Source organism: Crinia signifera, chromosome 1, assembly GCF_055691185.1.
Source record: "Crinia signifera chromosome 1, ASM5569118v1, whole genome shotgun sequence".
NCBI lineage: Eukaryota > Metazoa > Chordata > Amphibia > Anura > Myobatrachidae > Crinia > Crinia signifera.
The window spans coordinates 178,184,273-178,198,795 of NC_139217.1; the positions used below are offsets into that span (position 1 = coordinate 178,184,273).

General features: G+C 49.2%; 1 protein-coding gene across 2 annotated transcripts in view; it reads left to right on the top strand.

Annotated features, from left to right (window-relative positions):
• The first annotated feature begins 4,859 nt into the window (after window positions 1–4,859).
• Window positions 4,860–14,523, top strand: part of AP1AR (adaptor related protein complex 1 associated regulatory protein) — a 53,843-nt gene continuing 44,179 nt past the window's right edge. The window contains exon 1 of one of the 2 annotated variants that reach the window (XM_083178258.1): window positions 4,860–5,087. In XM_083178258.1, the coding sequence (XP_083034384.1) occupies window positions 4,966–5,087 (122 nt within the window). In that variant the 5' untranslated portion in view covers window positions 4,860–4,965. The remainder of the gene's footprint in view (window positions 5,088–14,523) is intronic. The other variant, XM_083178249.1, reaches the window with a different exon arrangement.

The window sequence follows — 14,523 nt, forward strand, 5'->3', positions numbered from 1 at the left end:
GTGGCCTGGCCTATCTATGATAGTTCATGTATTGTTCTCTTTTAGTGCTGATAGCTCTGTGTCGATTGCAGATTTCCATTCCGTCCAATCACTGCATACTTTCGCTTCTTGGATGCTCTGAGGTTCACTTTAACCTATGTTTGCATACTCTTCGCTATATCTTTTGGCGGGTATGCCCTTGTTGCTTCTTTTAGAAACTCTGTTTCTTGATTCACTTCCCTCTTTGGTATTCTCCGTTTCAGGCACACTGTCTGCTGCGCACACATTTACCAGTGCTTCGTTCTCTTGCTCTACAGCTTTTGTGGGTAGTACTGTTTATTGAAATATTACATCTCTGGATTTCAGGAGACGTCTGTTCTCTTCATCCCAAAGTCTGTACCCTTTGCTCTCCTCTCAATAGCCTAGCATTATGCACTGACTAGATTTTGGATCTAGTTTCTTCCCCTTTTCTTTTGGTACATGCACATAAGCTCTGCTTCCAAAGAAGGGGGAGGTGACTGATGTCTGGCTTCTTCCCGTACCAGGCCTCTAGGGGAGTTTTTCCCTTTATGGCCACCATGATGTTGTTTTCTTTGGGTACACTGCAGTAGATACTGCTTCTGTCCAAAAACTCTTCTTCAGGCCATTGTAATTTACCATTGTTTGCGCTCTTTTGACAATCGTTCGGTTTGCCCTCTCACTCACATTGTTTTGTTCCGGCATGTAGGCCATTGTCAACTTGTGCCATGTTTTCTGTGGAATGCGGTTAGTGCTTCATTATCATACTCTCCCCTGTTGACGGATCTCAGGACTTTTAGCTTTAGGCCTATCTGAGTTTCCATTAGTTTTTTGTACTCCACAGTTTTCTTGATCACTTCACTTTTCCTCTGGATGAAGTATACATGCCTAATCCTTGTGGAGAGTCATGAGAGTCATGAAGTACTTGTAACCGCTAATTGACTCCTCTTCCATTGGTCCGCACATATCCGTGTGCACTAGTGCTGATTCCGCTCTACTTGCTGACTTGGGGAATGGGTTGCGGGTTTGCTTGCCTTTTATGCAACTTTCACACACAGGTCTTTCCACGTTATTCACTGTGATCCCTGTCACCATTCTGTCTACTAATTTCTGGATGTTGTTGTATCCTAAGTGTCACAAATGTCTGTGCCACAGTTCCATTGTCTTGCTTTCATCAGAGGCTGCCAAGGCTGTGCATCCCTCTGTGTCCAGGACATACAGATGGAGCTGGGCTCCCTCTTGCTGGCGAATCACCAGAACATCACCGCTGGCGATCCGCCAGCAGCCCGGCTCTCATCTGACTGAGACGCGCGTGCGTCTCAGTTTCTGGGCGGCGGGGTGACGGGAACCTTGTCCGTCTCCGCTTCAGGGAGACGGACAGGGTTAGGGGGGGGGGGGGTGCGGGGAGGCGGTGGGGACCCCGGGTGACCGCCGACAAGCCGGCGGGGACCCGGAGGAAGCCGTCGGAAGGGGACGGGCGCGCGTCCCCTTTCGCAGATACAGGTGGCGGGGGATGGCCATCCCCTGCAAAGAAGAGACCCACTCCATCTGTATAGTTGGTTGTATCAGGTACTGAAGCAATTTTGAGCCCTCTCTTATTATGCACCATACACCTGCCCTTTCACCTGAGTACGCTGATTGCGATGAGGTTACTTTCTAATTCTGGCATGTACAAGCCGTTTTGAATAGCTGTAACGACTGGTTGTCCCTCAATTCTTAGTCTCACTGTGACTGTCCCAGCTTTTGATGCAGTAAGGACCTGGTTTCCGATTCCTTTAACTGTCATGGGTGTACACTGTGTCAAAGAATTGAACCACTTTTGGTTGCAGCTGAAGTGTCTAGTGGCTCCAAGTCCTTGTACTAGCAATCTTTTCTGTGCTTGTCTGCTACACTCAATGCTGACTCGTTTTTCTTTTCGTGTCGCTTCTGCGCATCACTAATGTTCTTTGTATTGCATTCCAAAGCCTTGTGCCCTACTTTGTGACATACAAAACACTTGAATTTGTACTTCTTGAGTTTTGCACCCTTTTGCTACCAAGGCAGAACCCTCAGCTATGGTGGCGACAGGAATCCTTTCTTGGAACTGCGAGTAATTTGGCCCCCACAAACTTGGTATCATTTGATTCCAGTGCGACAACTAGGAAGTTAAATTCTACCATTAAGTTCTGCAGCATTACCATCGTCACTTCTTCCTCATCCACCTGTGCTCCCCCAGATGCCAATTGCTGAGCTATTGATAGGATTTTATCGATGTAATCATTCATGTCCTTGCAGGCATTCAAGTTTGTTCCCTATAATGTGCGTCTAAAGCTTATCCTCCTCATTAGACCTTTGTCTTCATAAGCATTTTTCAGAGCTGTCCACATGTCCTTAGCGGATTCCTTCCCAAAAAGAATAGACATGCTGTTCTACAGCTAAGCCTATTGTGCCGATGGCTATGTTTACCTCCTCTGGGTTCGGATTTGCTAATGGCGCTGGACACAGGTGCTACTCCAGTGCTACACACAAGTAAGCAGCTCACTGACTGGCTCTAAAAGATGCGCTGGCTGCAAATTTGCTGTGTGCTGTCACTTCTTAAAGTGACAGTGCATGAACACACTGGGGGGCCATTTACCACTAGGGACTGTGGCCTCAAGGGGACAAACAGCCTGCGGGCTGTCACTGGTGGGGTTGCCATGGAGACAAGAGGCTGGACGCACCATATCAACAAAATCTGAGTGTAATCTCTGGATAGATGCTGTGTGCATCTACACAGTGTATTCAAGTAGGCCTCGGAGTTGCTCAGGGAGTTCTGGGTATGCCCCCAAAATTATGAAAATGTGGCGTGAGGTCATGCCCACCCACCTTTTTTGTCCTCATCACCTTTTCAGAAAGGTCCAACTTCAGCATGCAAAAGTCACTGGTAGGGACTTGCAGTCAGGGGAGGCAATCATAAATGATTTAAAAAAATTACAAACATGATATTTATAACACATAATGTGTTATAAATATCTTTTTTATTATTATTTATGTGTGTGGGATACTGTGGGCAGGCTGGAAGGCAGCTGTAAACTGTCAGCAGCAAGGGGGCTAATCAAAAACAGAGGCTGCAAACCCCATTGAAAATCAATGGATAAGCGGCACCTGTCACTCTGCCTCAGTGACCGGGACAAATGCCCCTACACTGAGACAGATGTGATAGGACAGCGGATCAGTCTCACACACAGACAGACCGATCCGCTGTCCTGCTGCTCAGTGTCAGTCTAAGGCTGGTTTCACACACTCCGGCTGCTGCCGGACGGTGAAATCCCGCACGGCCAGGGAGCCGTGCCGCACTCAGCAGATTACAATGGTGGGGATGGCCAAAGCCCGGCAGCCGTCCCTTCCAGTGATGGGATCCGGCTGCAGCCGTGCGGCCGGGCCGTGGCCGTCCCGTGTGAATGGACACAATAGTGTCCATTCACAACTAATGTGTGCGGCACGGCTCCCTGCCCGTGCGGGATTTCACCGTCCGGCAGGAGTTTAGTGTGTGAAACCAGCCTTACACTGACAGCATACCCTCCAACATGACCCATTGCATTCGGTACACAATGCTCTGTTCCTGGACTTCCCTGATAATGTATGATTGCCAGCAACTGTGTGGAACTAGGTAATTGACGAGAAGGGTGTTTCAACACATGTGATGACAATCATACATTACCAGGGAAGTCCAGGAACAGAGCATTGTGTACCGAATGCAATGGGTCATGTTGGAGTATGTGCCAGCCTGCTCATCATTACAAGTTTGATGAGCAGGCTGGCAGACGTGTGGGCGGCGGGGTAGCAGGCCAGGCATCGCCAAAAAAATAAATTTCAAAATGGTGGCCAGGGTAGCAGGCATCGGCGGTGGGGGTATTGGGCTGGGCATCTGCACTGCAGAAGCCCTGGGTGGAGATGGCCATGCATAAGAGCTTAAAAGGCCACTGCCCTCAGGTGAAGAACATAGATGAAGAGGCTGAAGCCCTGGGAGGCGGCTACAGCCCCCAGGTGTAGACAACACAGAAACCCAGGAACCCCCCCCCCCCCCCTCTGTGCACAAAAGACAGGACTCCCATCAAGTGTGTCCCCTGTCTATGACATTACACCCCCTGCTAGTGGAGCCTGGTGCTGATTCTCAAAATCAGGGGGACCCATATTCATTTTGTCTCCCATATTTTGGGAACCAGGGCCAGCTCAAGAGCCCGATTCTGGTTCCTAAAATACAAGGAGCCTCTACTTCCTTTGTCCCCTGTGTTTTAGGAACCAGAGCCAGCTCCGATGGGGGATGGATGCGGGTGCCTCACCAGCCACCGACCTCCCCGCACGTCACTGGTCACTGGCCTTGCAGCTTAAAAGTTAGGAGGTATGTTGCCAAAAAAACACTATACTGTATGTATGGACATCTATTGGGAAAAGTAACATGCGGCCAGCAAAGCAAAATCACTGTGCCTGAACCGCAGCCAGTGAATTGACTGAGCGAACAAACCTGGCAAAGGTACACATTTTAATGTTCTGAACAAGTTTAATGATGTTCTAAAGCAGTTTATTTATGCTAAACCAGGATTTCAACCTAGCAGAATAGCTGCATGACAGATATCCACACACAACCTGTTGGTGGCGCTAAACAACCATTTTTATAAAGACAATTATGTAAGAGGACAACAGAAATCATACTGCAGGTAGCATAGAAGCCTAACAATGGAACACTGCTAAACCTGATACTACCGAACTACAAATAAATCCCAGACATAAGGCTAGTACGTCATTGTATGTCCTGCATCTCCAAGAAAATGGCGGCTACGCGGAGGTGCAGCCATACAATAGCCTCGTGTGGCAGACAACAGTTTGGCCTCTAGTAGGCAAGCTCCGGTGTCATGTGCCAAGACTCAGGTGTCAGTCAGGCGATTATGCTGTGAATGCCGGTCAGCAAGCGGCGCGCACACCGGCACTTTCCAGCATAGGTGAGCGCGCATGTGCGCGTCCCCTGGGCAGCTGTGTGCGCGCCTGGGTCAGTATGCCATGGGGATCTGCTGGGCTCGGTGCTGCAGCCTCTTCCGGAGAGAGAGTCACCGCATACAGCGATCTGGCGGAGGGTGAGTGACGGGGGGCATGCGTGCAGGTAATAATGGGCGGGGAATTGGATGAAGACCGGAACGGTGTTGCCGTGGCATGGCGGATCAAGGCTTAACGGTTGCCGGTCTAGAATCTCCATGGGTCGTCCGGTTGCGGCTCTGGTATAACTCCTCCGTGATCGCTGGCAGTGGCTGCTGACTGCGTTACCCAGTAGGGGACGCTGCTATTCCGGTTACCCGGGTTAGGAGCTCTGTATTCCCGCTGTATAGCGCACGGGGGTAGCTCTCCAGTCACTCCCAGCAGACTGGGATGTGACCCTGATGAGACACTGGGCATCTGCCCTCATCCATCAGTGAGTTAGCCCATCACCGTACATGTTACACTGCTGACCCATTACTGCTCCTATCCGTCTGTTTTTGTGTGCTGTCTATGAAGCTTGGGACAATTTTTAGGTAAAAGTTCAAATGGGATACACTACCTCTAACCTAGTGTACCCCATGAGCCCCTGCATATGTATGGTTTCTGTACATTGAGCTCTATTGCAACATTAAAGGTCATTGCTGAAGTTATGGCACAACTGGGGTTAATGGCTCTCCTAAGGACAGGAAAGCATCCTCTCACAGTACTTACATTGTATGTAGTCATACTGACATTCAGAGGTGGATTTAGACCTTATGGGGCCCTAGGCAAGATACTTTTTTGGGGCCATTCAGAGGTGGATTTAGACTTCATGGGGCCCTAGGCAAGATACTGCTTTGGGGCCCCCCTCAAACAATCCATAATACTGTCAGCATGGACAGTGTAATGGTTAGCATTACTGCCACACAGCACTTAAGCTGGGTACACATCTATACAATCCCTGTTTTCGTGCGACCGTTCGACCGACCGTAGACACGGAGCACCATCCACAAACAGCCGATATGCGCGTTCACACCTGTACAATTTTACTTGCGACGTCCGATGTACTCCTGTCCAAACAGTCGCAAGAAAAAGATTGTACCACTGTACACACTCTATCGATTTGGGCTTTTGACACAATACATATAAACAATATTATCATAATGGGCTGGGTTAAGGGCATACCAAAACAGAGGCGTGAGTACAGAACCTATACAAAAGTCGGGGTAAGCCTCTACAGTCAGCCGGCAGGGTGACTATGGACAGATACGGCACACTTTCTATCAAGCCGGGGGAAAGCGTCTAGTCAGTTTGCGGTATCTGTCCATAGTCACCCCGCCGGCTGCTATAAAGATGGGGTACGCGCTGAGCAGGCAGCCCTAGAAAGAATGCAGTGAGGAGAGAGGTCAGCTGGTGAGTGGAGCAGACAGGACAGCACAAGGATTTGGGAGGGTGATGGAGGGAGCTGCTGTATGTGAGGACGGGATGCTGTCATGGCAGGTACAGGCATAGGAATGCGGTTCTCGAGCTTAACTGACCACACTGGATGCGCCTGTAATACACTGGTGAAAGCAGCAGAGGTGACAGGGCTCCGGGGACTGCTCTATATTAGTACATAGGGTGATATTACTACATAGGGTGAGAGCAGATGGCCAGGCAGCGTGCCCGCTTCCCAGAGCCTCCGTGCCCGGGCATCGCTGCGCCCGGAGCATGGGACGTCCCCGGGCAGCCAGCGCTGGCAGAGGGCATGAACCCCCCCTCCCTCCCCATGTCCCCATAGGGGTAGTAGTAGAGCAGGGTGCCCCCTGCACACAGCGATGGGACAGATGCCCGGGCACCCCCCACACGCACGCAGCGCCCCGTCCACGGAGGGGCGGCTCTGGGAAGCGGTTGCGCTGCCTGGCCATCTGCTCTCACCCTATGTACTAATATTACCCTGTGTACTAATATAGAGTGGTCCCCGGAGTCCTGTCACCTCTGCTGCTTTCACCAGTGTATTACAGGCACATCCAGTGTGGTCGGTGATGCTCTAGAACCGCATTCCTCTGCCTGTACCTGCCATGACAGCATCCCGTCCTCACCTACAGCAGCTCCCTCCATCCGCCTCCCAAATCCCTGTGCTGTCCTGTCTGCTCCACTCACCAGCTGACCTCTCTCCTCACTGCATTCTTTCTAGGGCTGCCTGCTCAGCGCGTACCCCATCTTTATAGCAGCCGGCAGGGTGACTATGGACAGATACGGCAAAGTGACTAGGTAGTCGCTTTCCGCATCTTTATAGCAGTTTGCCGTATATATGTCCATATGCCCATAAACATGGGGAGAGGTGAACACTTCTTGTGCTGTAGGAGAGATCATGCAGCTATGGAACGCCAACATGGGCGTTCCAGCTTTGGCAGTATAGTCGCAAGAACGGCCAGCATATCGATCAAACGTGCGTACGCACTGCGTTTTGTTCCGATATGGGCCCGTCCTGTCGGATGAAAATTAAACAGCAAAGAACCTTCGACCGACCGAGTATGGACGGACAAGACCGTTTTTGGCCGTTTATCAATCGTACAGAGGGAGTCGGGACAGCGTACACACCTATACAATTGAATGGCCGTCCGACCCAGAACGGAAGAACGGCCCGACGATTGTATAGATGTGTACCCAGCTTAAGGTCAGGGGTTCAATTTCTACCATGGCCCTAACAGTGCAGAGTTTGTATATTCTCCCCGTGCTTGCATGGGTTTCCTCTCACAAACTAAAAATATACTAATAGGTTCATTGTCTCCTAACAAAATGAACCGTAGAATGAATGTGTGTGCATGTACATGTGGTAGGGAATATACTGTAGTTTGTAAGCTCCACTGGGGCAGGGACCGTGATTTGTGTGCACTATAGAAAATAACTGGTAATAATATTATTATATTTCTTTTGCTAATTGAAGGCAGCATTGATAGAGTACTTTGGTGCATGCACAGTCTACCGATAAATGCTCAGTTACGTGAACATTATCATTGGGTACAAATCTGAATCAAGCACTAGGTCTTTTGGAAGTAGACTTAAGCGATGTACACACACTTCGATTTTGACAGGTTTTCGATTAAAATCGAATCAAAATCTAACGTTTTTTATGATACATTTTATGCGATGCATGCTGCCATTTTCTCTATATTGAAAAGAAAGACTGTGCAGGCAGGTAAATATCGAATTCGATCTAGTAAATCGAATGTGAACGTTTTGGCCAAATCAGTGCGATTTGTTTTGATACCTCAAATACGGTGTATCAACATCTACTCAAATAAAACATTTTGATTAAAGATCGGCTAATCAGCATAACGTTTATTTGCAAATATTGCAGCTGTTGAGATACAAGTTATATTCCCTTAAAGCTATAAATCTATAAGCTTCTCTGTAAAGTGCTGCAGAATATGTGTGCGCTATATAAATAACTGGTAATAAATAAATAACCCTAGCATACACTGGTGATATTTATTTATTCATTAACGGTTTGATTTGGGTGGGGTGTGTTCAAACTGAAATCTAAATTGCATTGTAAAAATAAAGCAGTCGGTATTTACCCTGCACAGAAACATAACTCACCCAAATATATCTCTCTCTGCACATGTTACATCATCCCTACCTGCAGTGCACATAGTCAGTATAGATACATCAGAACCCCCACCACCAGTACTCTGACAGGGAAGTGAGCGCATTGAAACCCCTTGCAGGCTCCTTTTGCTCGCCACAGATTCTATACTCCCTCTATAGGGGTCGTGGGCCTCAATGAGGGAGAATAGCCCATGTCAGTTGGGATTCTAAACAGTCAGGGTTCCGATGTCCGAGTACTGACTGTCAGAATCCTAACTGACAGACCATCATCCGACACCCCTCTGAATCAGGCCTATAGGCGCACTGGTGGTGGGCCACAGCGCAGGGCTGTTCGGTGGGAGAGGACTATTTTGCCCATTCTCTCTACCTGCTGCCTTATTTCCTGACCATCTTTACAATGCTCACTTCTTTCCTTCAGGTCTCTTTACCTGCTCACTCCCTGCCTTCAGGTCTCCTTACCTGCACCTCGTGTCATCTGTCTGTCTCCCCCTCCCTCTAGACCAGGGCTGGGCAATTGCGGCCCTCCAGATGTTGATGAACTACACATCCCAGGGTGCTTTGCATTAGTTTTGCTATGTGGCCATGCTGAAACTGATGCAAGGCATGCTGGGATGTGTAGTTCATCAACATCTGGAGGGCTGCAATTGCCCAGCCCTGCTCGAGACTGTAAGATCTTTGGAGCAGGGCCCTCTTCCCTCCTGTTCTCTCAGCAATCTTCTTGCATTTTAATTACAGCTCTCTTAATCGCCTACCATCTATACCTGCATCTCGTCTCACTATATCTCAGCTGTTTCTCTTTCAATGGTCCTGGTGACACAGCTCAACACTGGGATGTAGGAGGGTCCGAAGGAGCCAGGCACCTATCCTAAAGTTTTAGAGGGTAGGCTCCTCCCCTACTGCATCCCTGGACTCTTCAGTTCGTGTTAGGTGCCCACTGGAGTGGGTGCTATTCTAAAGGGCTGCAGGAGCAGCCGAAGAATTAGAGTAGTTAGGGGATTTTTATTATTTTATTAACTTTTACCCTAGCTAGGTAGGCACAGTGTGAGGATTCTCATAGTGAATCCTCACACTGCTTGCGCAGCAGGAGCTGACAGAAGCGCGTCCTGTCAGCTCACTGTGCACAGGGGAGACACTGTCTGGTCTCCCTGTGCAGCGCTTATAGCCTTTTCTAAAAGGCTGCCTGGGCTCCGGAGTACCCTGAAACCGGCTCCACGTTTAGGTGGGGATCATGGGGGACAGGCGCTCCGTGATGGCGGCGGCCATTTTATGCGGAGCTTACACGCTGAGCTCCTAGATGAGAGGACAGCAGCGTTGTGACAGGCATGTTCCAAGTGATCCCCATTTGAGGGGGAGACACTGGAACTAGGAAATCCTACCTAAGGAGCGGCTTGCTGGGGGTGGTTGGCGCCAAAAGGTCACGGACCCCGCAGCAGCAGGGACCTGTGGTCTCTTCCTTCACTCTGACTTTGGCGCCTTTCAGAACGCTTGCAGCGGAGCTGAGCTGGCTTACTGATCCTGGCAGAGTGACTTGGATTTCCTGGGCATCGCTTCCCCGCAGTTGAAACCAACAGACAGATAAGTGACTGGGTGCATTGCTCTGTATAAACGCTTGTACATTGTTTGCACTGTGTATACTGATAGATATACATTTATCACTTGCATCATGTCTGAGCATCAGGCTGTGGTTTTGGGGGAGGGAGCCCTTAATGCACTGAGCGCATGCAATGTTTGCACACAAAAATTTGTCCCTGAGCAGATGGCCAAGGGGGGCTTATGTATTACTTGCGCTGATGTGAGACCCATGGGCAGTGATCCCCATAGGGCAGAGCATATGGAACCTGCGTGGGCCAGGGCCCTAGGCAGGTCAGTAAACGCTTTGGTGCAGCTTTTGGACAGGCAGAGTGATGGGCTGGTAGAATCACAGAGACCTATGCCATCATCTCAGCAGTCGTCTGGCTCCTTGCCTCTTACCCAGGCAGATCCTGCACTTATCCAGGTGATGCAGGATACTGCAAAAGGCATTAACAGGTTCAGTGAAATGCTGGACAAAATGGATGATGTGGCAGGGACCCCTAGAAGGTCTTATGCTTTAACTACTGTGGTAGATGAAGAGGAAGGAGAGTATACTGACATCCCCTGGGATCAGGGTGATGATTTGGAAGAGAACTCTGCTGCTGGTATAGAGGATCTCATTGTAGCTGTGAAGCAGGCTTTAAAGCTGACTGTGGAGGATAAGACTCCTGTTAAAGGTGTTTTTAAGCGACAGCGGAAGGAGGCTGTTACTTTTCCTTCAGATGAGGGGTTACAGGAATTGTTAGAAGGGGCTTGGAAAACTCCTGATAAGAGGCTTCAGATGCCAAAACGATTCCTTAATCTGTACCCCATGCCAGAGTCTCATGCGGAGCTCTGGGAAAGGGTCCCAGTTGTGGACGCTTCAGTGGCACGTTTGTCCAAGGCTACTGTATTACCAGTACAAGGCGGTGCAGCTTTTAAAGATTCTGTGGATAAAAAGCTGGAGGGAAACCTCAAGGCTATCTTTGAAGGGGTGGGGTTTACCTTACGACCCCTTATTGCTTCGGCCTGGGTTTCTAAGGCCATGATAGAGTGGGCTGGTGAATTATGCACCATGCTGCAGGCTGACCCGGGTGCATTACTGCTTGCAGAAAAGATTAAGGCAGCAGCAGAATATGCAGTTGAAGCAGAGGAGGAAGCTATTAAAATGGCAACCAGAGTGTCCACAGTCTCCATTAATGCCAGGAGAGTGCTTTGGCTTAAAGCCTGGGAAGCAGACAATGAGTCCAAGAAGGCTCTGGAAACATTAGCCTTCAAAGGAAAGGTACTCTTTGGTACCGAATTAGAGGAGATTATAAAACAGGCCACAGGCGGCAAAAGTACATTCCTGCCGGCCTCCTCAGCAAAGCAGACATCCAGATTTTCTGCTTTTAAGCCGTCCTTTCGGCCCTCCCCTAGAGGTGGTGCGTCCTTTCGAGGACAGTCTTTCAGGGGAAGGTTTCAGCCCTCTAGAGGCAAGACACAAAAGTCAAAATTTGGCTCTTTTCACAAGAAGCCTGCCAATAAAGGAGAGGATAAACCCTCTGCATGACTGTCAGGGGCTTTGCCCGACAGTGACAAAAGTGGGCGGGCGTCTCACACACTTCAGGGACGCTTGGGCTTCTCTAGGCCAGGATGCCTGGGTGCTAGACATCATAACACAGGGTTACAAAATCCCTTTCAGAGGGCCACCTCCGAAGAGGTTCATTCCCACATCCTTACCAAAGGAGGCACGGCTGCGTACAGCTCTTGTGAGAGCAGCGCACTCCCTTTTGGAAAAAGGGGTGGTTACACTAGTCCCCAAGACAGAGTGGAAGAAAGGCTTTTACTCCACGCTGTTCCTGGTGCCCAAACCAGACGGGTCTTTCAGACCAATACTACATTTGAAGTCTCTAAATGTTCATTTATGGGTAGACCATTTCAAAATGGAGTCTCTACGGTCAGTACTCCTGAGTCTGGACCAGGGAGAATTTTTGGCGTCCATGGATGTCCAGGACGCATATTTGCACGTTCCTATACACCCGGAGCATCAGACCTTGTTGAGGTTTGCCATAGGAGACCTGCATTTACAATTCCGGGCGTTACCCTTTGGGCTAGCAACCGCGCCAAGGGTATTCACAAAGATAATGTCAGTAATGGCGGCGGTGCTGAGGCTCAGGGGAATCACAGTAATACCCTATTTGGACGATCTCCTGTTCAAAGCAGAGTCAGCAGCCATGCTGCAGAGTCACTTGGCAGAGGCCATCAGTTTTTTGCAGGCTCACGGCTGGATTTTAAATTTGCAAAAATCTCAGTTGGTACCGTCACAAAGGCTCCAATTCTTGGGAGTCATACTGGACACCCATCTTCATCGGGTATTCCTCCCGGAGGTAAAGGCCAGGGATCTGGTCACCCTAGTCCAGGAGATTCTCAGGGCTCAGAGCATTTCAGTATGGAGGTGCCTCAAGCTCCTGGGGAAGATGGTGGCGTCATTCGAGACGCTTCAGTTTGCCAGGTTCCACTCTCGGAGGTTCCAATGGAACATTTTGTCAGCCTGGTCAGGAAACACTTTGACCATGAAATCCGAGATGATAGTGCTGTCTTCGGACACCCGAGAATCCTTGAAATGGTGGACAGAAGTAGATTCCCTTCAGTGGGGTCGGTCATTACAGACCTGGGACTGGTTGATAGTAACTACCGACGCCAGTCTCAGGGGCTGGGGGGCAATAGCCCTGGATCTCAGGCTTCAGGGCCTGTGGACGGCAGAGGAATCAGCGTTACCAATCAACATCTTGGAGCTGAGAGCTGTCTGGAAAGTGATTTCCTTGGCGGGAGACAGGTTACAGAACCTCCCCTTGAGGATTCAGACCGACAATGCCACAGCTGTGGCGTATCTGAATCACCAGGGAGGTACACGCAGCAGATTGGCCATGTGGGAGGTATCCAGAATCTTCCTATGGGCGGAACAGAATGTTCCAGCTGTATCGGCTATATTCATCCCAGGAATAGAGAATATAGAAGCCGACTTCCTGAGCAGGGAGGAGCTCAAGGAAGGGGAATGGAGCTTACACCCTCAGGTGTTTCAACAAATCACCTCGATGTGGGGAACTCCGGATGTGGACCTGATGGCATCCAGGATCAACCGTCAAGTGCCCAGGTTCTATGCCAGAACAAGGGATCCACTAGCGGAGGCAGTGGATGCCATGACTATTCACTGGCAGGGAGATCTCCTTTATGCATTCCCACCAGTACCAATGTTACCGAGACTTCTGAAGAAAATACAGGGGCAGAAGGTTCCAGTGATCTTAGTGGCCCCAGATTGGCCAAGGAGATCCTGGTACTCGAGGCTTCAGAGGTTGTCTGTGGACTCATGGCGTCTACCTCTGAGACCAGACCTTCTAAGACAAGGCCCGTTCAATCACCTGGATTCAGATCGATTGATTTTGACGGCCTGGCTATTGAAACCACCATTTTGAAAAGAAAAGGGTTTTCTGAGGCAGTAGTACAGACGATGATAAAAGCCAGAAAAGCTGTTTCTTCGGCAAATTATTATAGAGTCTGGAAGACTTACATTCGATGGTGTGAGAGAAGAAAGGCTCATACATCTCATTTTAAGCTATCAAGAATGATGGAATTTTTACAAGATGGTTTTTCATCGGGCCTAAGCCTTCAGTCACTGAAGGTACAGATTTCGGCCTTGTCCATCTATTTCCAGAAAAAGATAGCCATTTTGCCGGAAATTCAAACCTTTTTACAAGGAGTATCCAGGTTGAAACCTCCATACAAGCAACCAGTAGCACCTTGGGATCTATCACTGGTTTTGGAATGCCTTCAAAAGGCACCTTTTGAACCTTTAAGGTCGGCTGACTTTAAGTTTCTCACGTGGAAGCTAGTGTTTTTGTTAGCAGTAGCATCTGCTAAAAGAGTTTCAGAATTGGGAGCTTTGTCATGTAAATCTCCCTTCTTAATTTTTCATGATGACAGGGCTGTTTTAAGAACAGTGCCTCAGTTTTTACCGAAGGTGGTATCTACCTTCCATTTAAATCAGGAGATAGTTCTACCTGTGTTTCAACCCCCAGAGGGGTCTAAGAAAAGGGACAAGTTGAGAACTTTGGATGTTGTGCGTGCCTTACGCATATATGTGGACAGAGTGAAGAGTGTCAGGAAGACTGACACATTGTTGGTATTGTACGACGTACACAAAATTGGTTGGCCTGCATCTAAGCAGACTATTGCTAGGTGGTTGCGGTCTGTGATAGCCTTTGCATACACCAAAGTGGGTAGACCAGTACCGGCCAAAATAAATGCGCATACCACCAGGTCAGTTGCCACCTCTTGGGCGGTTCGACATGGGGCCACAGCTGAGCAGGTTTGCAGAGCTGCCACTTGGTCATCTGTTCACACATTTGCCAAATTCTATAGATTCCATGAGTT